Source organism: Carcharodon carcharias, chromosome 19 (genome assembly GCF_017639515.1).
Source record: "Carcharodon carcharias isolate sCarCar2 chromosome 19, sCarCar2.pri, whole genome shotgun sequence".
Lineage (NCBI taxonomy): Eukaryota > Metazoa > Chordata > Chondrichthyes > Lamniformes > Lamnidae > Carcharodon > Carcharodon carcharias.
Genome location: NC_054485.1, coordinates 85,959,144 through 85,986,023, shown reverse-complemented (window position 1 = coordinate 85,986,023; position 26,880 = coordinate 85,959,144). Strand labels below are relative to the sequence as shown.

Sequence of the window (26,880 nt, the reverse complement as noted above, 5' to 3'; positions counted from 1 at the left end):
AGGGAAGTCTTGCTAAAACTATACATGGGACTAGTTAGACAAAGCCTAGAATACTGTGAACAGTTTTGGTCCCCTTATCATTGGAGGCAGTCCAGAGAAGGCTCACTAGGTTGATCCTGGGTATGGAGGGATTTTCTTATGAGAAGTAGAATAGGTTGGGCCCGTACTCATTGGAATTTAGAAGAATGAGAGGCAACCTTATGGAAACATTTAAGATTCTTAGAGGGCTTGACAGGGTGGATGCTGAGAGGCTGTTTCCCCTTCTGGGAGAGTCTAGGACCAGAGGGCATAATCACAGAGTAAGGATCACCCACTTAAGACAGAGATGAGGAGGAATTTCTTCTCTCAGAGGGTAGTCAATCTGTGGAATTCTTTACCGCAGAGGGCTGAAGGCTGGGTTGTTAATTATATTCAAGGTTGAGATAGACAGATTTTTAATCATTAAGGGAATCAAGGGCTATGGGGAAAAAGCAGGAAAGCGGAGTTGAGGATTAGCAGATCAGCCATGATCTCATTGAATGGCAGAGCAGATTCAATGGGCTGAATGGCCTACTTCTGCTCCTAAGTCTTATGGTCACTGTCACTCTCTAGAGGACCAACACTCACTTTACTTACTCTTTTCCTTTTTAAATGCCTGTAGAAACTCTTGCTATCTGTTTTTACATTTCTAGCTAGCTGCATCTCATATTCTAATTTCTTTCTCCTGATTAACCTTTTAGTCATTCTCTGCCGTTCTTTATATTCTGTCCAATCATCTGCCTTGCCACTCATGTTTGTGGAGTTTGGATGCTTTTTCCTTAAGTTTGATGCTTTCCTTAACTTCTTTAATTAACCACGGGTGGTGTGTCCCCACCTTAGAATTTTTCTTTATAGTAGGAATGTACTTATTCTGAACACTGTCTGGTTTCATTCCTTTTCTGTGACTTTGCAGCGGTTTGTTACAACTGAGTGGCTTGCTAGGCCATTTCAGAAGACATTTAGGAGTCAAATATATTGCTGTAGGTCCAGGTATCCCCTTATCTCTATTGATCTATCCTCTAGCCTAGTTTCTCAGTTCACTTCAGCTAGCTCAGCTTTCATCCCCACATAATTGCTCTTTATTATAGAAGAGGTGATGGCATTGTTCCTTTGTTGCTGGGCGACTAATCCAGAGACCCAGGGTAATGCTCAGGGACCCGGGTTCGAATCCCGTCATGGCAGATGGTGGAATTTGAATTCAATAAAAATCTGCAATTAAAAGTCTAATGCTGACCATGAAATCATTATTGATTGTTGTAAAAACCCATCTGTTTCACTAATGTTCTTTAGGGAAAGAAGCCTGTTGTCCTTACCTGGACCTACAGCAATATATTTGACTCCTAAATGTCTTCTGAAATGGCCTAGCAAGCCACTCAGTTGTAACAAACCGCTGCAAAGTCACAGAAAAGGAATGAAACCAGACAGATTACCTGGCGTCGACCTAGGCACCAGAAACAACAACGGCAATCTCATCCCTGTCGACCCTGCAAAGTCCTCCTTACTTACATCTGGGGGCTCATGCAGAAATTGGGAGAGCTGTCTCACAGACTAGTCAAGCAACAGCCTGACATTGTCATCCTCATGGAATCATACCTTACAGATAATGCCTTGGACACCACTGTCACCATCCCTGGGTATGTCCTGTCCCATCGGCAGGACAGGCCCAGCAGAGGTGGCAAGCCAGCGGTATACAGTTGGGAGGGAGCTGCCCTGGGAGTCCTCAACATCGACTCTGGACCAATGAAGTCTCATGGCATCATGTCAAACTTGGGCAAGGGAACCTCCTGCTGATTACCATGTACCGCCCTCTCTCAGCTGATGAATCAGTGCTCCTCCATGTTGAACACCACTTGGAAAAATCACTGAGGGTGGCAAGGGTGCAGAATGTACTCTGGATGGGGGACTTCAATGTCTATCACCAAGAGTGGCTCGGTAGCACCACTACTGACCGAGCTGGCCGAGTCCTAAATGACATAGCTGCTAGACTGGGCGTGCGGCAGGTGGTGAGGGAACCAACGAGGGAAAAACTTACTTGACCCGATTCTCACCAACCTACCTGCTGCAGATGCATCTGTCCATGATAGTACTGGTAGGATTGACCACTGCAGAGTCATTGTGGAGACAAAGTCCCACCTTCACATCAAGGATACCATCCATTGCATTGTGTGGCACTACCACCATGCTAAATGAGATAGATTTTGAGCAGATCTAGCAGCTCAAGCCTGGGCATCCATGAGGCGCTGTGCGCCATCAGCAGCAGCAGAATTGTATTCAAACACAATCTGTAACCTCATGGCCTGGCATATTCCCCACTTTACCATTACCATCAAGCCAGGGTATCAACCCTGGTTCAATGAAGAGTGCAGGAGGGCAAGCCAGGAGTAGTACCAGGAATACCTAAAAATGAGGTGTCAACCTGATGAGGTTACAACACAGACTACTTGCGCATCAAACAGCATAAGCAGCAAGTGATAGACTGGGTGAAGCGACCCCACCACCAAAGGATCAGACCTAAGCTCTGCAGTCCTGCTACATCCAGCTGTGAATGCTGGTGGACAATAAAACAATTCACTGGAGGAGGAGGCTACACAAATATCCCCATCCTCAATGATGGGGGAGCCAGCACATCAGTGCAAAAGATAAGGCTGAAGTATTTGCTACAATCTTTAGCCAGAAGTGCCAAGTGGATGATCCATCTTGGCCACCCCTGGAGGTCCCCCACATCACCATGTGCCAGCCTTCAGCCAATTTGGTTCACTCCATGTGATATCAAGAAACAGCTGAAGGCACTGGATACTGCAAAGGCCATGGGCCCTGACAATATTCCAGCAATAGTACTGAAGGCTTAAGCTCCAGACCTTGCCGCACCCTTCGCCAACCTGTTCCAGTACAGCTACAACACTGGCATCTACCCGGCTATGTGGAAAATTGCAGGATAAATCCAACCCGGTCAATTACAGCCCCATCAGTCTACTCTCCAACATCAGCAAAGGAATTGAAGGGATCATCAACAATGTTATCAAGTGGCAATTACTTAGCAATAACCTGCTCACTGACACCCAGTTTGGGTTCCACCAGGGCCACTCAGCTCCTGACCTCATTGTAGCCTTGGTTCAAACATGGACAAAACAGCTGAACTCCCGAGGTGAGGTGAGAGTGACTGCCCTTGACACCAAGGCAGCATTTGGCCAAGCAGCCCTAGCAAAACTGGAGTCAATGGAAATCAGAGGAAATCGCTCCACTAGTTGGAGTCATACCTAGCACAAAGGAAGATGGTTGTGTTTGTTGGAGGTCAGTCATCTCAGCTCCAGGACATCACTGCAGAGTTCCTCAGGGTAGTGTCCTCAGCCCAACCATCAGCTGCTTCATCAATGACCTTCCTTCCATCATAAAGTCAGAAGTGGGGATGTTTGCTGATGTTTGCACAATGGTCAGCACCATTAGCGACTCCTCAGATACTGAAGCATGTCCAACTGCAGCAAGCTGGCAACTGGTAAGTAACATTTGCGCCACACAAGTGCCAGGTAATGACCATCTACAACAAAGGGGAATCCAACCCTTGCCACTTGATGTTCAATGGTGTTACCATCACTGAATCCCCACTACCTACACCCTGGGTATTATCATTAACCAGAAACTGAACTGGTCTAGCCATATAAATACGGTGGCTACAAAAGCATGTCAAAGGCTAGGAATCCTGCAGTGAGTAACTCACTTCTTGACTCCCCAAAGCCTGTTCACCACTTACAAGGCACAAGTCAGGAGCGTGATGTAATACTCCCCACTTGCCTGGATGAGTGCAGCCCCCACAGCACTCAAGAAACTTGACACCATCCAGGGCAAAGCAACCCGCTTGATTGACACCACATCCACAAACATTCACTCCCTCTACCACAGACGCACAGTGGCAGCAGTGTGTACCATCTGCAAGACGCATTGCAGGAATTCAACAAGGCTTCTTCGACAGTACCACCCAAACCCACAACCACTACCATCTAGAATGGCAAGAACAGCAGATAGATGGGAATGCCACCACCTGGAAGTTCCCCTCAAAGTCAATAAGCATCCTTACTTTGAAATATATTGCTGTTCCTTCAATGTCACTGGGTCAAAATCCTGGAACTCCCTCTCTAGCAGCACTGTGGGTGTACCCACACCACATGAACTGCAACGGTTCAAGAAATCAGCTCACTACCACCTTCCTTAAGGACAACTAGGGATGGGCAATAAATACTGGGCCAGCTAGTGAAGCCCACATGCCATGGATGTATAAAAAAGAAATGTTTAAGATACTAGTCTTAGACCCGCTCTTCTCCCTTTCAAACTGGATGTAAAACTCAATCATACCGCGGTCGCTGCTACCTAGGGATGCCTTTACGCTGAGGTATCCTGTCACGTACCAGGATCAAATATAAACTGCTCTCTGGTTGGTTCCAGAACTATCTAAGAAACTATCTCAAAAGCATTCTAAGAACTCTTCATCCAGGCTACGACAGCCAACCTGATTTTCCTTGTTTATGTTTAGATTAAAATCACCCATGATTATTGCCATCCCTTTATCACAAGTGCACAATATTTTCTACTGAATACTTTGTCACACCATCCCCCCACCATCCCCTCACCCTCTACCCTCACCCCCCGATATTTGGTGTCATCCGGAAATTTATAAATTGTGTTTTTCGATTCCAAAGTTTAAATCATGAACAAGAGTGTCCTCAGTGCTGATCCGTGCGGAAGTGAACTTCACACCACACGGAATAACTATCCTTTACTCCCCCTCTCTGCTTTCTGTCTTGAACCCAACTAGCAATCCATTCTGCCACTTGTCCCCAGGCTCCACATTTTGTGACCCTATTCATTAGTCTATGATGGGACACCTTATCGAAAATCCAGATAAATTACAGGTCCTGTAAATTATCATTGTCTACTCTCTCTGTTCCCTCCTCGAAATTTAATAAGGTTGGTTAAGCAAGATTTTCCCTTTTGAAATCCATGCTGGTTATTCATTATTTCTCATTTCCCGATGCCCTTCTAATTCTTTCTTTAGCAAGGATTCTATTGTTTTTCCTGATGTTAAACTGACTGGTTTATAATTCTCTGGATTTGCCCTGTCCCCCTTCTTAAATATAGGAATAACGAGCTTTCTGCCAGTCCTTTGGCACTGCACCTGATTTCTAATGAGTTATTAAATAAATATGAGTAGTAATGCTTCTGCTAACACTCATTGTGATTCTTTTAAAAGACATGGATTTAACCTATCTGGGCCAGGGGCTTTATTCTCCTTGACCTCAGTTATTAAATTCAATACAACCTTTTTTTATTTGAAATGCACTCATCTCACTGCTCATCATTCAATGTCATGTCTACCTCTTCTACCTCACTGGGGAAATACAAAGGGGAAAGGAGCATTTAACATTTCTGTCATTTCTCTTATTGTATTAGATATTTCTCTATTTCTCTGTGGTATTATCCTGCCTATCCCTGAATAGTCCAAACCATCACAGCCTTCCTTTTTTATTGTTTTTCTGTGATATACTTTACTATTTTGATTTATGCTCTTTAGTAATTTAAATCCACAGTTAGTTTTTGATTTCCTAACTGTAATATTTTTGGACTTCTAATCTCTTTGGAATTTCTCTTAACATGCACTCCTCTATGTAATTAATGTATGCTTCTTTTCTACCCCTCAGTTGTTCCCTTACATCTTCATTCATACATGCTGTATCTTAGGCTAGCCTTGAGTTACTAGTTTACTTTCACCAGTTGGACAGCAGCAGTTCAGGAGGGGCAGCTCACTACCACCTTCTCCAGGGCAATGATGGGTGCCCAGCAAATGCTGGCGTTGCCAGCGATGCTCAAACCATTGAAATAATAATCGGGAAAAAAAATTAACATCTTTATTCAATACTTATTTCTAGTTGTATCAAGTAGTTTCACTACTTTAGTTCTAAATGCAATACAACACTTACTCTTTCCTGGTCCCAGTTTCAATTGGTGCCCTAGTTCACAGAGAGAAAAAAAGGTAACCTTAAAACTCACAAACCAATCGCATGCCTGCTTACCTAATTACTGCTGCTGACCTTCAGCTCTCAGGCCCCGCCTTCTCCCGCTCCCTCTCTTGGGTTGAGCTCCTCCGAGGACATAGAGGTCAGTGCGAGAGCAAGGTGGAGAATTGCAATGTCAGGCTATGGAAAGCTCAGGGCCATGCTTGCGGACCGAACAGAGGCATTCCACCAAACAGTCACCCGGCCTCCACTTGGCCTCCCGGATGTCGACTCGCCACATTGTGAGCAGCGAATACAGTGTACGCACTAAATTGGAAGAAGTCTGTGTAAATTGTTGTTTCACCTGGAAAAAATGTTTCGGGCCTTGTACAGGAAGAAGGGGGAGACGGACAGAATCACCTCCTGCAGTTAGGAACATAACGTGGAAAGGCTTAGCCAGTTTAATCCTGGCTGTTGACCTGTATCGCTGCAGGTTACGAAACATCAAGTGCATATCTAAGTGTTTTCTGCCTCTATCACTATTTCAGACAGTGAGTTCAAAAGCTCCCCCACCCCACCCACACCCTCTGGGGGAAAATAAATGCCCCCCAATTACCCTCTAAATCTTCTAACAATTACTTTAAATTTATGGTCCTGGTTATTGATCTATCTGCTAAGGAAAATTGACCCTTCCTGTCCTGTTTATTTCAGACCCTCATATTTTTTATACACTTCAATTAAATCTCCACTCAGCCTCATCTGTTCCAAAGAAAAGAACGCAAGCCTCTCCAATCCAATAGGGTAAAGATCTTTCCTCAATCAGTAATCTCTGTACTCTCGAGCATGATCACATCCATCTTGTAATGTGGTGAACTGAACAGTGTGCAGTACTCGAGCTGTGTCCTAGCAAGTGTCTTGTACAGTTCTGGCATAAAATCCCTGCTCTTATATTCCAGCCTCAGTTCACAAAGGAATGTATCCCTCATGTCTCCTTAACCACCTTATCCACTTGTTCTGCTACATTCAGGGATCTATGAACATACATTCCAAGGTTTCTCTATGTTTCTCAATAACCCATTATTTATTGTATGGTCCCTTGCTTTGTTTGCTCTCCCCAGAATGCATTACCTCAAACTTCTCCAGATTGAAATCCATTTGCCAATTTACTGTCAGCTGGACAAGTCCGCTGATTTCTTCCCCCAGTTTACAGTTTTCCTTGTCATGATCAACCACATGGCCAATTTTGACGTCACCCACAAACTCTGTAATTTAGCCCTCTACATTCAAGCCTAAGCCATTGATAAATACCACAATGGCAAGGACACATTACTGAGCCCAGTGTAGCCCCATTGGAAACAGCCTTCCAGTTGCAAAAAAACCCACCGACCAAGCATTTCTCCTTGCTTTCTGATGCTGAGCCAGATTTGGATCCAACTTCCCACTTTCTCTTGGATCCCAGGAGCTATCGCTGATTAGTGTGTCATGTGGGACTTTGTCATAAGCTGCACCACAAACAAGGTAGAACGCACACGACCCTTTCCATTGTCTCCTCAAATCTTCAATTGAGTTAGTCAGGCAGAAGGCTAAATGGCCTACTCCGATTCCTATGTTTCTCAGCACAACTTCCTCTGGACAAATCCACTCTGGCCGCCCTTGATTAATCTATGTCTCTCTAAATGATGACTTACACAATCTCTTGGAACTAGTTCCAATAATTGACCCACCATTGAGATCATGCTCTCAGACCTGTGAGGACTCGAGATACCCCTTCCTCCCTTTTAAACCACAGTACAACATTAGCAGTCCTATAGTCCTCTGGCTCTAGGCTGATAGCCGAAGATGATGGACAGTTTGGTTTGAGGTGTGGTTTAACCAGGGGATAAGCACTGAACTTTGGGGTCCCTTTACAGCCAAGTGACCTGCACTCATTCAAAGGTCCGTGCGAGAAGGCTCTAAGAGCTGCTCCGAGTAAAATCCAAAAGACTGTCAGACACAATAGCCAATGACTACGGTGACAACTTTGCCAGAATATCCAGATACCCTTTGGCACTGGGAACACTCGGGAATGTACGACTTGATCAAAAAGGTGACAGGTCCATCAGCAAAGAAAACGGCTCCACTGAAAACAAAGCCAGGGAAGGTCGCCACTGACTGCAATAAACAGTTGGTGAGAGGAATGGGAAACAACCTTGATTTGTGCTCTAGGGAGAACACTGTAACAAAGAAACTCTGCACACTATGAAGAGCCTGCCTCTCTTAGCACAACTGGATACTGATCCCACAGTAGAGAAGCTGAGCAAAGCTTACCATTGCCAAGGCTCCAGGCGATGATGCCATACGGCCTGACTGCATCAAGCACAGACAGGTGGCACTCCTGACACATATACAGAAACGCCTGTCTTTGCTGGAGGGACGAGGCAGTGCCTCGGGAGATGTGCGAAGCAAAGGTTATGACCCTATCCAAGAACAAGAACAATCGCAGTGATTGCAACAACGATCAATACATCTCCACTGCAGAACATCTTGGGAAAAGTCGTGGGCCCGTGTTGCCCTTGCCGGACTGCAGAAATTGGCCGAATGCACCTACCCCGAATCTCGGGATGATTTCAGAATTGGAAGATGACTGACATGATCTACTCAGTCTGTCAGCTGCAAGAGAACTTCCAAAGGCAAAGGGCACAACTGTATACCCGAAAGACCGGACAGTGAATTGTTCACTATGTCACGACCCATTGAACATCCAAACCTCTATTACAAGGTCACCTGCAAGTGAGATATGAGGTTTGTGGACATTGACAGACAACTGGGAGACAGTGAAAGACTGCCATGACCTCTGGAGGATGTCTAGTTGGAGGGGCACTGGGGCATGCGGTGAGAAATGGAAGGCTCAGTTGACTAAGAAGAGGGCCAAGGGAAAACAGAGGCAGAAAATCCTGCACCCCCTCAACCTCTGTCGACCTCTGCATCTAATGTGACATGGATCAGAATGAGGCTCCTGAACAAATCCAGGCGATGTTTAACAGAGAGTTGAGAACTGAGGGTCAAAGCATCATCTCACGAAACAGATGGCTGAAAAAGAGGGCAGCATTTGGGTATGGGATGTGTTTAACCTGGGAGTATGGAGGACACGGCACACATTTCACACATGTTGAATTGTATGCTGTGACAATATAAGTGTCGGATTGACAGGGGTTAACTGAACCTGTTTGTTCAGTAACTATGATTAATATCAGGTTCCACAGATGCAAATGATGTCTCTGGAGGACTCCACTCATCTATAAATAAGGGGATTGTTTCAATGTGTTACATGTTAATGCCAGTGGAAGCACTACCTCTGGCACAAACAAGGATAAGTGGCCACAGGAATGGACCAATGGAAGATAAGTTATTACGTCGTTGTCTTAGGAAAGTTTTATTATCCTCTCCTCGCTGCTATTGGTATTCCTGGTAAGTCTCTACATCCAGTTATTAATTCCATAAACTTTATTCAACTCCATTACTCTTCTCGTCATTTCTAGGTCAGTAGGTTCAACTGTTACATCTATTCAATTAACTCCTTTCATTCTGGGATGCTGTATTAATTTGACTGGATTTGATTAATACCTGGAAAGGTAGGTTGGCTTATGAGGAAAGGCTAGGCTTGTATCTGCTGGTGTTTAGAAGAGTAAGAGGTGACTTGATTGAAGTATATGTGACCCCCTGTCCTGAGAGGCCTTGATAGGGTGGATGTGGAGAGGATGTTTCCTCTTGTGGGAGAATCTAGAACCAAGGAGTCGCTGTTTAAAAATAAGGGGTCGCCCTTTTAAGACAAGAGTTGAGGAGAATTTTTTTCTCTCAGAGGGTGGTGAGCCTTTGTTACTCTCTTCCTCAAAAGGCAGTGGAAGCAGGGTTTTTGAATATCTTTAAGACAGAGGTGGATAGATTCTTCATAAGCAGCAAGGGGGTGAAAGATTTTCAAGGGTAGGCTGGAATGTGGAGTTAAGGTTACAGTCAGTTCAGCCATGATCTTATTGAATGGCAGAGCAGGCTCGAGGGGCTGAGTGGCCTACTCCTGCTCCTAATTCATATGTTTGAATGCTTATTACGCAGTAGACCATTCATTCTGAGCTCAATGAATGGCACATCCTCCACTTTCACCATTTCTACCACCTGTTGTGTTTTTCTTAAGATTAAAATAAATTTTGAGTCTCCAATATAGATTAGAAATCAGAAATCTGATTCTGATAAATACAGTTAATGATGCCGAGTTTTAGAAACTCACCTGTTGGGACAGAGATGCCTCTTGAAAGTCTTTGCTGGAATGACTCATAATCAAACTTCTGTCTAATCGTTCACTTTCTGCCACCTTTGACTTCCTCATATGTCACTGTATTGAAATATTATGTTCCATTTAATGGTAGCTTTTATTGAACAGTCATCACTGTCTCCAGTAAATAACATAGTCACAGGTAGAATTCAATATTGGTTTCAGGTTGGCATCCTTCCATCTGTGAGGAATGATGGGAATGCAACCTTTGAACTTTGATGAGGTCAGGTGAGATCATCGGCCGTACTTCTTTTGAAGGTGAACACGCTGATCCTGGAAAGGGGCAGTCTGCCTCAAATGCCACTCCTGAGGTTGCTGCTTGCTATTCGCGTAGGACGATCTGTGCTGATGCCTTGTTTGCAGGGCTTGTGTCTGCTTTGGGGGTTTATGAAACCTTCCATCGTGGTGGAATACTCCTGCCCTCAGCTCGTTTCTCCATTTTCATCCAATCATCAGCTCTTGATTCTCACTTGTCGTGATTCATGTCGAGGACTTCATGCCTCTCTTGACAGTATCCTTGAATTGGAGCTTTGTGCACCCTCTGTCCTCTTGGATGGGCTGCCTCCCTGTATAGCATATCCTTGGGGATGCGGCTATCTTCCATTATGTGCACTCGCCAATGCCAGCTAAGCCTTCTTAGCTTGATTAGAGCTGGCTGTCTTGGGACGTTTGCCCTAGAATAGACTGCACCGTCGATGATTTTGTCTTCCCACGTGATGCCAAGGATGTGTCGTAGACTTTGGGGATGGAAGTTATTGAGAATTTGTTCTTGGTAGGTGTGAGGTTTCCAGGTTTCATTGCCATACAGAAATGCACTGAGAATACGGGCTTTGTAAATAAGAATCCTGACCTGCGGGCAAGTTTGTTGTTTTCCCATATCCATTTCTTTAGTTGGCCAAAGTTGGAGGCTGCCTTTTTAATGCAGGTGCTGAGCTTGTCATCAAGAAGCAAGTTGTTTGTCACCCTCCGCCCCAAGTAGCAGAATTTGGGTACTTCTGGTCTGATCACAGGCAGAGACACAACACCCTGCCCAATAACTATAGTTTTATTGGATCTAATGGTGAGGGAAAACATGACACAAGCATTTGACAGACAACCCATGAGCCTTTGGATCTGGTCTTCTGCCTGCACATCTAGTGCAGCATCATCAGCACACAGGAGGCCCCTGATCAGGACTTGCCACATTTTTGTCTTGGCTTTCAATTATGATAGGTTGAGGGGTTTCCACGCTGACAGTCTGTGGAAGTCTTCTCCTTCCAAGTTGACAAAGAAAGCATAGATCAGTAGGACCATGAAAAAGAATAGAAACAATTTAATGCATCACTGGATATTGTAAAATATATTCACATCTCAATAAGCACTTATTAACATTGCTCCCAGCCTGATATATAATTTTCCTGTTTATACCTCTTCCTCACAGTTAATGTAATGATAATTGTGAAACTGTCTTGGGGAAAATGTAGTCTCTCCAAATGTGTTTCATGCTACCTGGTGGCCATAGCACTGCTGGTTATTGCTATTGATCTGATAATGAGGCACATTCCAATTATTTATCGGAAACATTTTCTTTTTGTGTACTCAATCCCCACGTGTAATATACATGCTGTTCTGCTTTCTGCACCCAGAGATTGTTCTGTCTGATTCACCACCACTTTCACCTTTGATAGATTTGTGGCCATTTGTTGCCAGAAGCTGAGAAGTAAATATTGCACAGAGGAAACTGTGGCTATGGCTCTGGGAACAGTGACTGTCTTGAGCTGTTTAAAGGATATCATGTGGTATTTTATGTTAACGGATCAATATTGGCTGTGGAATGCCCCTTGGTTTTGTTCTGTACCAAGGAATGTTACAGAATCACGAGTCTAGTTAAAAGCCGTGCTCCTTCACTACATTCTCACTCCAGGGGTCCCGCTTGTTCTGATTCTGTTGCTCAATGCTTTCAGCATTAGACATATTTTATTAAGCAGCAGAGCCGCATGAAACTCCGGGGTCACAGCAGTGGGGACAGTCCGCGTGACCCAGAGGTGAAGAGTCAAAGGGAGCCCATCATTTTACTATTTGGTGCCTCAGGGAATTTCATCGTCTTATAGTCAATACATGGGGTGTATTCTATGTGGGTTTGAATGTAGTTCTTAGGACATGAATCTGTATTGATGCCTGATTTTGTATGAGAAGTAGGATTCATGTTGCAGCTCCTGAGTTGCTGCACAAACTGCTGTGACTCAGACGGAGTTCAGAGGGTAGTTGATGAAAGTGGTCAAATATCCCTTCACTATAATTGTTAAATTCCTTAAACAATGAAAAGGCAGAAGAATTTCCAGCATCAACACTAGAATTTCACCTAATTTTACATTCAACCAGCTCTCCTCCACCGCGTCAGGTGCGGGGGGAGGAAGTGGGAGGCAGGGGGCAACTGAGAAAGAGGTGGAAATAGTCAATACTGAGGGGGTGAAAACTGATGTTTACTTAATAAAATGCATAATAGGGTTTTTTTTATTAATTTGTTCTTGTGCATTGCTGGCTAGGCCAGCATTTATTGCTCATCCCAAATTGTCCTTGTTCAGAGGGCATTTAAGAGTCAACCACATTGCTGTGGGCCTGGAGTCACATGGAGGCCTGACCAGATAAGGATGGCAGGTTTCCTTCCCTATAAGCAGCTTTAGTGAACCTGACAATGGTTTCATGGTCAGCATTAAGACTTTTTAATTCCAGATTTTCATTGAGCTCAAATTTCACCATCTGCTGTGGTGGGATTTGAACACAGGTCCCCAATGCATTACCTTGGCTTGCTGGATCACCAGTCCAGCAATAATACCACCACCTCCACAGAGCTCACAGGCAGCTCACTTTTTACTTGGAAGTTAGCATGTCCAAGAGGGCAAGAGGAAAAAAAGGGATCTAAGAATACAAATACGCCAATCATTAAAAATTGCACCATAGGTTAGTAAGGCCATGAAAAGGGCAAACCAGGCACCAGGCTCTATTTCTAGAGGGATTGACCTGAAAATTAGGGAAGTTATGCTAAACCTGGTGGGGGATGGCATGAGGTGAATTGCTCATTTGTAGAGCCAGTGCAGATATGATGGGCCATGTAGCCTCATTCTGCGCTGTAACAATTCTATGAACCTGTGATTAAAATGGCCATAGTGAAAATAACATGAAATCATTGCCACCAGCAAATATATAATCATTTGTGCTGCACTGTCAGAGGTTCAGTACTGAGGGAGTGCTGCACTGTCAGAGGAACAGTACTGACCGAGTGCTGCACTATCAGAGGAACAGTACTGAGGGATTGCTGCCTTGTCAGAGAGTAAGTATTGAGGGAGTACTGCACTTTCAGAGGGTCAGTACTTAGGGAGTGCTACACTCTAAAAGGGTCAGTACTGAGGGACTACTGCACTGTTAGAGGGTGAACATTGACGGAGTGCTGCACTGTGAGAGGGATAGTACTGAGTGAGTGCTGCACTGTCAGAGGGTCAGTACCAAGAGAGTGCTGCACTGCTGCATCAGTGCTGAGGGAATGCTGCAATGTCGGAGGGGCAGCACTGAAGGAGTGCTGCACTTTCAGGGGATCAGTACTGAGGTGGTGTGTACTGTTGAAGGTGATCTCTCTTGAATGGAATTTTAAACTGAGGCCCTGCCTCCCCTCTCAGGATGATGGAACAGTTTCAAGAAAGAGCATGGGAGTTTTCCTAATGTCCTGGCCAACATTAACGTCTCCATGAATCCACAATACCGATTACCTGATCATTACCACATTGCTGTTTGTGGGAGTTTGCTGTGTGCAAATTGGCTGCTGCACTTCATACGTCACAAAGCAACAATTCCAAAAGTAAATCATTGACTCTGAAACGCTTTTGGAAACCCATTGACTATGGGCGCTATACAAATATACATGCTTTTCTCTGACCTCTTTCGTGATGTGTGCCATCTCATGCTCTTATTTCCAATTCTCCGCTTTCTCAGCTGCTGTTTCTTTGTTATCCTTTGCCCTCATATATTTGTGCCTCTCTCATATTTTCTTAGTTTCTGAACAACCATTTCAGCTTCATTCATTCCTGTAACTGGCTGCTGGCCATGTTAGCTGCTGCAGCAAATATGTCACCATTGCACCTGTGAACTTTCTTACAGAGGCCCAGTCAGCGTTTGGATGGCAAGGCTTGTATTGTCTTTACACAAAGCCACTGGAAGATTTTGCTGATAACTTTGCAGTTCGCACTGACTCTTCTAAACTCCTTAATGTTGCAACATGTGTGCATGCCATGACAAAATTATGGCACAGATATCAAAACCTTCCTCATCTGCTCTGCCCACATGCCTCCCTTCAAAGTTGGATTGAGCTAATCGACATTCTTAGCAATTGATTTGCAAACTATGGGAGAAATGCATTCTTATTATGGCCTTTTTTCTGCCTCATTCATCTTAAAAGTTCTATCACACTGCAAGTTTCTGGAAGTATAATTGAACAATGGCACTGTGAGAGCAATGGAACATTTGTGGAAAACGAGAGCCACAGTCTACCTTCTTAACCACTGAACCTTAAGGAGAAGGAAAGATAGAAAATGAAACAGAGGGACAAAGGAGAAGAAGGATGAATGTTCGAACCAGGTACAGAAAGTGAAATAAAGCGAGGGAAAGATAGATTGGATTAGAAGAGGAAAAAGACAGAAGGGGATAGAAGAAATGTTGAAATTTTTAAAGTAAAAATCAATAAAAGGTAAAACGGTGGAAGGAACTGATATAGGTCTTTAAGAGCATGAAAGATTTCGATTGACAAACTTGCAAGGGAGAGAACATATGTGAGTCAGAAATATAAGGCAATGACTGAAGAATCCAAGAGGGAATTCAGGACAAATACGTTTGCCCATAGAATAGTTACAATGCTATCGCACGGGGCCATTGGGGTGAACGACATTTAACAGGGAACTGAGAGGCATACACGAGGGAGAAAGGGATAGAAGGGAATACTGAAGGGATTAGATGAAGAAAGATCGGGGGAGGCTCCTGTGACCTGTTCTTGTGCTGCAAATAATATGGGCGAGATCTTCGCAGGAGGGAGGAAGGCCCAGGGCCACGTTTTACACTCCTTTGCCAGCAGATTGACAGTCTGGGTTGGTGGGGGTGGGGGAGGGAAGTGCGGGGGTGGTTGGGCTGAGGTGCGTAACATTCCCTGGATTGCCTTCCCACTGCCCACACCGACCTACCCACAGTTTTATCCTGGGCCGGCCCATCTGCTCCAGCTACAATTGAGGCCCTTCAGTGGGAAATTAATGACCATCCGAAGGTCGCTTCCTGCTGGGTCTCAGTTTTAAGGCTGGCAAAAGGGGTTCAGGAGCAGAAGCCCGGAAAGTCACCTGATCAGGCCAAGCGCCTCCTTCAATGACCCCCTTTCCATATCGGGCACCACACCACCCCCCCCCCCCCCCCCCCCCCCCCCAATCACATCTGCACAATGTCCGCTCCCCATGGGTACCCTCCCCTCCGGCCTCACCATCAAGAGCCGCACCACCCTCTCCCCATCGCCCCTGCCCCCCTCCACCGCACCACTCAGGCCTCCCCTCCCCGGGAATATCTATCTGGTCCTGGATATATCCATTTTGCGTTTGAGGGCTTGTTCCGCTCCCAGTACTGCCCACTGCTGCTACTGGCGCAGCTGTGTCTACAGAGCTGCTAGCCAATCAAATTGACTGGCAGCTCTCTAACGTGGGGCAGCCTCCAAAGCGATGGACCGAAGTTCTCTCTCTTGAGCTAATTAACTCTCCTTGGTTGGCTGTGGTGAGGAGGCTGGGGGTGGTGGTGGTGCAGATAGTAGTAGTGGTGGGGATCCTGATTTTTTTGGGTAGCAGGGCAGGAAACGCCACCGTCAGAAAAATCCTACCTCCCGTGAGGAGGAATTGTTCGGGTGGCTAGGTGTAGTACCAATGGTTTTATTTAGTGTGTAATGTACCTTTAAGAATATTACTTGTCGTGGAAGATCACATGATCTGTAGTAACCAATAGGAGAGTAGCGCGGGCTACCTTCGCAGTCAGTGCAGAGATAGAGTTAGAGTTGAGAGCACATGTATAGTGGCTGCTGAATATGACATAAATAAACTTAAAGTTTCCACCGACGAAGTGTCTCCAGATCAACTCTATCATTAACAGCACAACCCAGCCACCCTACAACTCAATATACTCAAGGTGGATTGCCCGCCCCACCACCACCACCCCCCCACTCAACATTGCCAGGAGGAGGCAGTGAAGAGCAGGTGGGTGTACAGGTGGCTGATTAATTAAGGAAGGCAGCATAGACAGAGAGGCAGCCACTGCTGCACAACACCGGTCTCCAGTAAGAATTTACACCTGCAGGGATGAGACTCAGCATTTCAAGTTGAGCCCTTATGGGCCAGCGAGGTTGCTTGGCATTGCGTTTACAATGGTCACGTTGCTTGAAGGGCGCTTATTATCAGCTCTAACTTTCTGCGGTGAGTCTAATTCAGGTTTAAAGTGCACAGCAAGCACAAGTAATTCAGGGGAGGGCAGGGGTGGGGAGGTGTTCAGGGCGAGATTTTCTTTGGCAAGGCAAACTGAAGAGTGGTATGAATTGATCAGCAAGTTATGGTTATTTGCGCCTCACTTGTATCTTGCCTTGACCTGAACTTGCCGTCTTCCCCTTTCATGGGCCTCTGCCCATCATCTATCATTACTTTCTTAACTTTTCCTTTCTGCACCTTTCCTTTCCAACGCCTTGAATCGAGCAGACCATCTGTCAGTCGCACAGCTTTGACCAGCGTGTGTGTTCGCCCTGAGATGGTTAATAGGTATAAAAGCAGATTTTTAAGCATTCGACATTACGCGGTGTGGAGCATGTTTTTAGTTACAGCACCAGCTCTGGTAAAGATTGTTGCCATTTTAAATCCCCTGATTTGTTGACTACATTTGCTTTTTAATACCAGCATCAGGAAAACTATTCTAGTACTCAGCACAGTGTTCATAAAACATGCAAGCTATATAATTATAGAAATGAGAGGATTAAAACCGGTGTCAGGCTTCCATTAATATAACCCCACAGCCAACTGCTTTGAAGTGCATAGCATCGACATAAAGTGGCTCAATCTCAGACAGTTCTCTCCCTCCCAGAGGTGAAGCTCCGAGCCTTTGTTTCCCGTCTGCCTCTGACTGAAAGCTAATTGGATAGGATGCTTGCTCCTTCTGTGAGAGAGGGAGGACACTGGGACATCTGCTCTTCTGCCAACGCTTCCCTAGGTGATAGGGATTTTCAGTGTTTACATGAGTTTGTGGTCTTGATACAGGAACTTAAAGAGATCAAAGGAGTAAAAGTATTCTCCCTTTAGCAGTTGAGTATTTGCAGAGCACAAAGGTGTTTCACCTAGTCACATTGGATCATTGAAACTAAAACCCTGAGTGACGTTAGTAATGTCACTCATCAACACCTTCATTCAGCTTGACACACGTAATTAAATATTAATAAATTGTGCATTTAGTGACCCATGAGATGATTCCTCATTAAAACAGAGTCCCTCCTGGCAAAGATATTGCAGTTTATAAGAGCAGATAGCTTTTCATGTTCTCACTGATAGAACTTCAATTAGCGACCAGTTGTACTTTAACTTCAACACATCTGAAATCTTATTTTTTTTTTATTTTATTTTCTACATTTAGGCCTTGTCAGTGTTAACTACACATCAGAGGGGAATGATGGCAAACTCAATAGAGACAAATAAATCTCTCAGCAACCTAACAGGCTTGATTGATACTGAAAGGGGGAGTCCCTACAAAATGGTCGAAGTGGTCTTCATTGTGATTGTGACAGGATCTTTAAGTCTGGTGACCATTATTGGAAACATTCTGGTTATTGTCTCTATCAAAGTAAACAGACAATTACAAACTATCAACAACTACTTTATTTTCAGCTTGGCCTGTTCTGATTTGATTATTGGTGTATTCTCTATGAATCTATACACCACCTACACTATAATTGGCTACTGGCCGTTGGGCCCAGTGGTTTGTGATTTATGGCTTGCTCTAGATTATGTCGTCAGTAACGCCTCTTCTATGAACCTCCTGATCATCAGCTTTGACCGCTACTTCTGTGTGACAAAGCCCCTTAGATACCCCGTGAAGAGAACAGCGAAGATGGCAGGGATGATGATCGCAGCTGCTTGGGTGTTGTCGTTTATCCTGTTGGCTCCTGTCATTTTGTTCTGGCAGTACATCGTAGGGGAGCGGACAGTTAGTGAGGTTGAGTGTTATGCACCGTTCTTCTCAAATCCAGCTGTCACTTTTGGTACTGCTATAGCTGGCTTCTATCTCCCTGTTATTATCATGACGATTTTGTATGTGCAAATATCTCGTGCCAGCAAGAGTCGTGTAAAGGAGGATAAAAAGGAAACTGAATCAAGCAAGTACACCTTTTTACCCAGTCTAGTGAAGGGCAAAATAATGAAACAGAATAATAACAACATATTGAATGTTCCTGATGATTTACCACATGTCAAAATAACTGGTGAAATAATCGCTGATAATTGTGGCCAAGGAGAGAAGAAGCTCTCCAATGAGTCAATGTCCATCAGTGTGGACCCATCAAACCAGAAGGAAGGGGCAATGCAAGAGAGCACAAATGTTTGTAATGCTGAAAGCTGTTTCAGGGTGGACAACCCCAAACTCTCATGCATAACGATAGTTAGCAAATCTCAAAAAGATGATGACATTTGCACTACGGCAGTAATAGTGCCAGGTGTCATCAGCAAGAATGGGAATGACAGAGAGATTAGAGCAGACAATAAGATCATTACAATGACCAATATCCCTGCTAAGAAGAAGAAGGGAGCTGTATCCCGAGAGGACAAAGTGACTAGAACCATCCTGGCTATTCTCCTGGCGGTTATCATCACTTGGAGCCCATACTTTATCATGGTGCTCATTAACACGTTCTGTTCAACCTGCGTCCCCAACACAGCTTGGACTATTGGATTCTGGCTTGCTTACATCAACAGTACCGTCAACCCAGCCTGCTATGCACTGTGTAATAATAACTTCAAGAAGACCTTCAAGCATCTTCTCCTGTGTCAGTACAAGAACATTTGTGCAACAAGATAAAAGCAGCTGCAAGCACAACTTCATGAACGTCATACCTATTTCTGATGATGACTTTCATAATGTGCATTAGAAAATCATAAGTAATATCTTCGTTGTGCCACATTATGGGTCAAGCTCGCATATATTAAATTGGTAGCACTTTTGAATTATATTCAATGAATGTCTGTTATAAATAAAGGCTCTGCTGATTATTAGAATGTCTTCATAAGCGAACTGGAAGATGAATTTGCCCAGAGTTTAATCATCGTAAGATATAGCATGTGCTTGTTCAGTGAGCAATGTTCACTTCCACAACATCAGTCAGCATAAAAACTATTAATGAGCCCCTGCTGTGTGATGTAAATTATCCAGTTTCTTCAAGTCACAAACATGAACATGAACGCAGCGCTCCTGGTCTGTTCACTGTCTGTAGAACAATTTTCAATTGTTAGTCTACCTGAGTTGTTTCGATGCTAGATCGTTCATTGTTTTGAAAAACACATTTGAAGGCAGAGAACAATTTCCATTTTAAACTGCAGACGGTTCGCCGGATCTTCCAATAATTTATAGCCCTGTGGCCCAGGCTTATCTCGATGCACCAAGTAGATGCCTCTAATGAAGTTCTGAGTTTTATCTGCCTTAAACTATGCCCTCCAATAAATAGGAACATAACAGCATTCATTTCAGAGCGCACTGAGCGACAATAGCCTACTAACCCACTGCCTTTGTGTAAATTGAGTTTAATTAGAATCTGTAGAGTCTTGTCAGGGGTGCACTTGTGGCACAGAGCCTCGTGTAATGGGAAGTAAAGAATTAGGTAAACTCAACCGCCAAACCGGAAATGCATGCTTGTGAAATTATAGCGCAGCTCCCAGCTATGGAGCCTGTTCTTAGTCTCAATCTTAAATCTGGGATTTTCCTGCCCTGTCGCTGCGGAAGACTCGGCGGCCCGGCAAAAAAAAAAGGTCCATTGGCTTTCGGCGGGGCCAGAAAATTCCGTTTTGCTGCGTGAGTCAGTGGGGAACAGAAACCCTTGACATTGGGATTATTGCTATCAAGTAAGAGTGAAAAAGAAAGGCATACTTAGATACCCCCTGAAATGATGGAAAACTTCGAAGAGAATGAGCCAGAAGAAAAAAAATACTGGGACCTGATCGTGGAAAAAAATTGATATATTATCAACCAAAACGCACTTTCTCAACCCAGAGCTGAAATTATTTGTGGATAATACTTGGCTATTTTCTGGAGTGTTAGTTTTTTAAGTTCGGCCATGCAGATTGATATTTCAATGATATATAGTTTGCCACCTGTTTGGTGCATGTAAAATTTTTGACTAATAACGCTCCAGATAATCGGATATATTTGAATGCATTTATAGTTAAAAATGAAAGAATGTAATGAACTGCTCTCTGGAAAGTGGTGGCTCTTCCCCCTCAATCTCTCCATCTGTGTGAATCTCAACAAAAGCAAAACACTGCAGATACTGGAAATCTGAATGGGAAGGTCCTGAAGTTAAATTTCGGTCAGGTTCCTGAAGTAATCCAAACTTCTTCCGGTTTTCCTGGATTGATATTGAGCAGAAATCCTCTTGGATCTGTCGGTTGGGTAATTAAGAAGTGTTTAAGGGAGTTAAGCAATAAATCAAAACCTCCTCCCACGCTGAATCATAGATTTCCCCAGTGATGAAACCCATTTCCTGACCTGTAATTATGTGTTGATGTAGCTTCTGTAACTTGTGTTATCCTTATGGATCTGTATATATCTGCAAAAGTACAGTTGTGGGTGAAGGAGTACTGTAATATGGTTCATCTTTTAGTGTTTAATAAATGTTTTATTCTTTCGTTAAAAGTTCATCAACTGACTCCTGTGACTCTATTCAGTAGCCACTCTCCAGGTATCTAAACTAAAAATAAAGATAGGATCTATCAAGCCAAGTTCCACCCTGAGATCTGGCTTGCCCAGTTGTGACATCAGCTGGGATCATAACAAAATTGCCAGATTTGAAATGCAGGCAGTGGGTGATTAAATGTGGAATAATAATTAGTCTGGGATTACCATTTAGAAAATGGGATCTCTTGTGGACTTGGAAATCCTTGACATTGGTGGGACCTGTGAACTCCTTTAACGAGTACATGGAGGTACAGAGGTGCTGGACTTAGGGTTGGAGTTGCTGTGAGTACATGATACAGGGTGGAATTTGAAATGGCTTTGGAAGTTGCTAAGTCTTTTTTACAGATGGAAGAGGTAACCCTGATTGGTTTACAAAAACTAACCAAGGGTAAGCTCATGGAATTGGCGGATAAGCTGAAGGTAGAGTTACCTGAAGGGGCAAGGAAAGCAGACACAGTTGAGATAATAACACAGCATTTGAAACCGGAAGGGATAATGGAGAGACCATGTTCTCCAGGGGGTGAGTCAATTGAATTAGCTCATATCCAGTTTGCAAATGAAGCAACTTGGACATGAAAGGGAACTGAAAAGACTTGAATTGGAGGCGAAAGAAAAATAATTGGAAGTGAAAAGGCCAGAGGAAGAAGAAAGAAAAAGAGAATTGGAATTGAAAAGACTGGAGCAAAAAAAAGAGGAAAGAGAAAGAACTGGAACTGGAATTTCAGGCAAGGGAGAAGGATAAAGAAAGAGGCAAAGGAGAGACAGAAGAAACAAAAAAGGGAATACTGGCTTAAGAGGCTGGACTTTAAGAAAGAGGCTTCAGATACTGAGGACAGTTCTGATGATGAAAAAACCTTCAATCCAAAACCTAGTGGTGAGATGTTTAAGTTTGTGCAAGCTTTTTCAAAATTTGAGGAAAAGGATGTAGAGGCATCTTTATCTTATTTGAAAATAAATGGCTAATTAAATGAAGTGGCCAAAAGAAACCTGGACATTGCTCTTCCAAAGTATGTTGGTGGGTAAAGCTCATAAGGTTTATGCATCGCTGTCAAAAGAGGTATTGGTGGATTATGATGGAGTGAAAAAAGCTATTCTGAGTGCATAGCAGTTACTCCCTGAGGCATACAGGCAGAAATCTTGTAACATAAGGAAACAGCCTGGGTGGACCTATATTGAGTTTGAGAGGTTAAAGCAAAGTAATTTTGACCATTGGATACCGGCATTAAGGGTAGAGGCAACGTATGAAGCTCTTAAGGAAATAATTCTCTTGGAAGAATTTAAGGATTCTCTACTTTCAGTTGCTAGAACCCAGTGGAAGAACAGAGGGTTAAAACTGCTGGTCAGGCAGCAGAGATGGCAAATGATTATGAACCGGTCCACAGAACCCTTTATCCCACATCAGGCTTACCTCTCCACAAACCTGAGAAGGGTCAGAAGTGGGAAAATGAAAGGGAGGCAGGTAGTCAGGGAAAAGAAGGGCCAGAAAGGAAGGCACTGAGGGTGTAAGTGAGATTCAAAAGCCTAAGTGGTTCCACTGTAACAAGGCGGGACATGTTCAGGCAGATTGCTGGAAAATAAATGGTAAACCTATTGCAGTAGTAGGAATGCCTAAGGAATCCTCAGAAAAGGTTGCATCAGAAAAGGAAATGGAAGTTAAAACTGTAGCAGTGGCACAGGTAAAACATGTTCCCTCAGAACAGATAGGAAAGACTCTGGATAGTCCAGAGAATTCTTGATTACTGGTCAAGGAAGTCAGGCTATAATTGGGTCTGGATGTTTTGTGTTAAAGAGAGGAGTGTTCCCTTACTCCTCCAACAAAATAAGCAGATTAATATTTTGAGACATACAGGGGCAGTTCAATCATTGAAGGTGGCTGATGATACAGTTAGTGTTCCAGATAGTTTTATGAAAGAAAAACTATGAATGAGAGTTATTCATGGAATTTATGAACCTGCTTCTTTATGTAAATTCAACTTACAGAGCCACTTCGTAAATGGAATTGTTGCAGTGAGAATTATTCCTAGATTACCTATTGATGGGGTAGATTTTATTCTGGATAATGATTGGGCGAGTAGTGACAATAACGTGGCAATGATCGTATTGCAGCAGGCAGCTGATCATGTTGATCTTAACCATTTCAGAAAACTACTCTGGCCAAAAATGAGATGCTTATTGCCGATAACAAGCAATTGAAGGAAAACCTGATTTAAAGTAGATAAACAATTCTCATGTATAAAAGAAGAGTTTGCTCATGAAAAACATGCTCATGAGAACAATTGAGAAACAGTCACAGAAGGTAGAACACTTGACTTGAGGATTTGAAAATGTCTAAATGATAAACTTGTAGAAGCAAACTTAACAAAGGTAAATCTTCAGTTAAAACTTGAACTTCAAGTGACAGAAGTTGTTATGAAGAATCGTGGAAAATGCTTTGAGTAAGAAAACACATTATTGGTGAATGAGAATAGTTGCTTGAATGCAGAATTAAAAACCAAGACTAATGAACTGCTAGAACTTCTTCGAGAAAAGAGATTCTCGAACTTCATTGCAAACTGGCGAAAATGAAGGGGAAGATGTAAGGTATGAAGTGTCACAGTTCCAAAGTTGTCCCTGTGAATTAAAGTTACTTGTAACTTCCAAGTAACAATACTAATGTATCAACTTCAGTAATGGACAATATGAAAACAACTAAAGTGCCTGCAGAATTGGAAATTAGGAACTGTCAACAAAAAGAACTGAAAGTGCAAAATAACTCTTCCAGGTTAATGACCCGGGATACTGATTTACAAGTGCTTGCCAGTGTTAATACAGAAGATACAGCAGTTGGAATCCAGGCAGGTGGGCAGTTTGCAAAAGACCATTCAAACCCTGGAAAGGGGTGGAATTTTATAGCTCGTGGGTTATGCAAAAGAGTTGAAAGGTTGGAACCAACTATGAAACTACAAAGGGAGAACATAGTTGGCGCTGCTCAAAGAGGAGGGGAAAATACATGTTCAAAATGAGATTGTGAAAAGCAACAAGAAGATAAAAAGTTTAAAGATCAAACCAAGCGGGAGTATGAAACCTTTTGTGTGAACTTCAGAAGCATTGGAATAACAGCCTTGAAATGGCGAAAAGAGGTTTTGATCAGCGAAGGAATGAGACGTTAACCCACCAAGTTGGGCTCTCTCATCAGCTGCAAGGCGAGAAAACAGAGCGATGTGAGTGCTCGTAACAGCTTGTGTGCAGCAGAGGGAAAGACAACATTTGTGGAGGGTGACCATGGGGCATGGGTGTGAGAGAGGCTATAAGCTGAGGGCGTGAATGTGAGTGTTGGCTGTTCAGTGGGGGCAGTGTAGAGAGAGAAATGACTGGAGCATGATTTCCGATGGTTAATCATTCCCCCGCCTGTCAGGTCCTCCCTGGCACCTCTTGACGGATCATCTCATTTCCTGTCTGTGAGTTTGGTGCGCATGCCTGTTCTGTAACTATATTCAACTATATGACATCATTGTTATCTTTCCCATGGCATTACGTGGAATATCCTAGAGGTTGTGCAAAAGTGGAAAGTGTTTGCTAGATCCACTTTAAATTCCCATGTAGTCCTCAGACCAACCCATCGCCACCACCCCCACCCCCACCCCCCACACAACACCCTGCCACCTGTATTCACAGAATAGAGCTATGCGGAACAGATTCATCTCTTGACAAGACCTTGTTAAAAATCCACACCTCCAGCAACACATACGGCCCGGCAGGAATCTGATTCATCCCTATCCGAGGCCTCCAACAGCGCTGATCGATCCCCTGACCCCGACGCCCAAGCCGACACATCAGTGGGTCCTGATCGACGGCATCCAGAGCCAGCGACGACCTGGGACTTACCCACCTCAGCAGCGGGGCAAACCCAACAAACAAAAGAGCCCCGTCTCAGAGAACATCGTTATCATTTTCCACCGAGAAACGGGGGCGCGGAGAAGGCCAAAAAAAAAACCCCATCACCATTGCCCACCCCCAATTCTTGTAAACGTGGCTTGTAACCACAAGGTAACCTGCTTTTGTACTCGAGATCATTTGGGCATTGTGTTGGAAACGAGGCCCAAGCATATTTACCCAACACCTTTTTTGGCAAGGGGTAGGGGTAGGGGTGGTGAGGCTGTTTAACTGGGTGACATCGCAGGGGAAGCGTCACGTCACGTCACAGTGAGACCAGGTCTCGCGCCAGGTGTGTAAAGTGGGCCAACCTGAGGCAGGAGACTCCGCAGCCAGTTTCAGTGAGGGAAGTGGTACTCCACCGGCAGTTGCTAACGAGCTGATCGACCTTGCTGGTCGGCCAGAGAATTGAACATGTTTACTTTGTGAAGAGACAATGGCAATGGCATCAGTCACTAGATTAGACAGAAGGCTGCAGACGTTGAATGGTTGGCCTCCAAACAGTTACCCTGGGCTGAATGTTTAGAACGGCGAGGGCTCACCGACCCCTTTCACGCTCCAGCAGGAGCATCGATTGGCATGAGGCGGGAATTCAGCCCCTCAGGTCGGCAGGAAGCGTGATTGGCCGCCAGCTCTCCAGTACCTCCAGCCACAGCGCTGCAGTGGCCGGGAGAGGCACTGCAGGAAGCTGCCAGGTCCGAAGTCTCTGGAGCAGGACACCAAGGTGAGCATCAGGGGCCCCAAGGCGGCAGGGCAAAGAAGGGAAGGGAAGGGAAGGCTTGGGGGGGGGGGGGGGGCTGTGGTTGGGTAGGAGGCTTTGGGGATAGGCCGGGGGGGAGGAGAGGGAGGGGAGGGCGCCCCCAGTCCGAAGGGGGCTTCTGATGGAGGCGGCCCCGCCCCCGCCCCGGGCCCCGCCCCCACTTCCAGCTGAGATCGACCTTTCTTGATTTCTGCCCCTCACCCCCCAAACCCCACCCACTACCCCCCGCCAAAGCTCAATACAGGTTGAGCATAACTTCCCTGCTTTTCAATTCTATCCCTAGTCTGGAAATAAATCCTAGAGCTTGGTTGGCCTTGTGATCCTGTGGCACAGCTTTTAGTGATTGATGTGCTTTTACTCCGAATCCCCCTTGTCCCTCCACCCCATCCAGACACACACTTTCCAAGTAACAAGTGACCTCCCAATTCCTCCTGCCAAAACGTGCTACCGCACATTCATCTGCGTTGAACTTCGCTTGCCAATTATTTGCCCGTTCTGCAATTTTATTGTCCTATTAATCTGTTGCAGCCCTCCTCAATATCGATGAATCCCCCACAATTAATGCCATCTACAAATTTGGAGATTGTGCTTTCAACACCAAGCCATCAATGTAAGTTGTGAACAGCAGCGGTCCCAGCACTGATCCATGTGGAACACCATCTCCCTCCTTCTGGCACTCTGAATAACTATCCTTTACTCTCACTCTATGCTTTCTCTCTTGAACCCAGCTAGCAATCCAGCCTGCCACTTGTCCTCTAACTCCACATTCTCTGACCTTATTCATTAGTCTATTATGGGGCAGCTTCTTGAAGGTCTTTTGGAGCTCCTGATAAATTACTGCATTACCATTGTCTATTCTCTCCATCGTCTTCTCAAAATTTCATTAAGTTTGGTCAAGCAAAATGCTCACCAATCGAAATCCATGCTGATTA

General features: G+C 44.4%; 1 protein-coding gene and 1 pseudogene across 1 annotated transcript; one reads left to right on the top strand and one right to left on the bottom strand.

The window, feature by feature from the left end:
• The first annotated feature begins 14,776 nt into the window (after positions 1 to 14,776).
• Positions 14,777 to 19,407, top strand: LOC121291674 (muscarinic acetylcholine receptor M2-like). Its single transcript, XM_041213169.1, has 2 exons — positions 14,777 to 14,784; positions 18,072 to 19,407. The coding sequence occupies exons 1-2, from the start codon at positions 14,777 to 14,779 to the stop codon at positions 19,405 to 19,407; spliced, it is 1,344 nt and encodes a 447-aa protein (XP_041069103.1).
• Positions 19,408 to 25,739: 6,332 nt separating this feature from the next.
• The window catches only part of LOC121291265, a 194,066-nt pseudogene continuing 192,925 nt past the window's right edge, over positions 25,740 to 26,880 (bottom strand).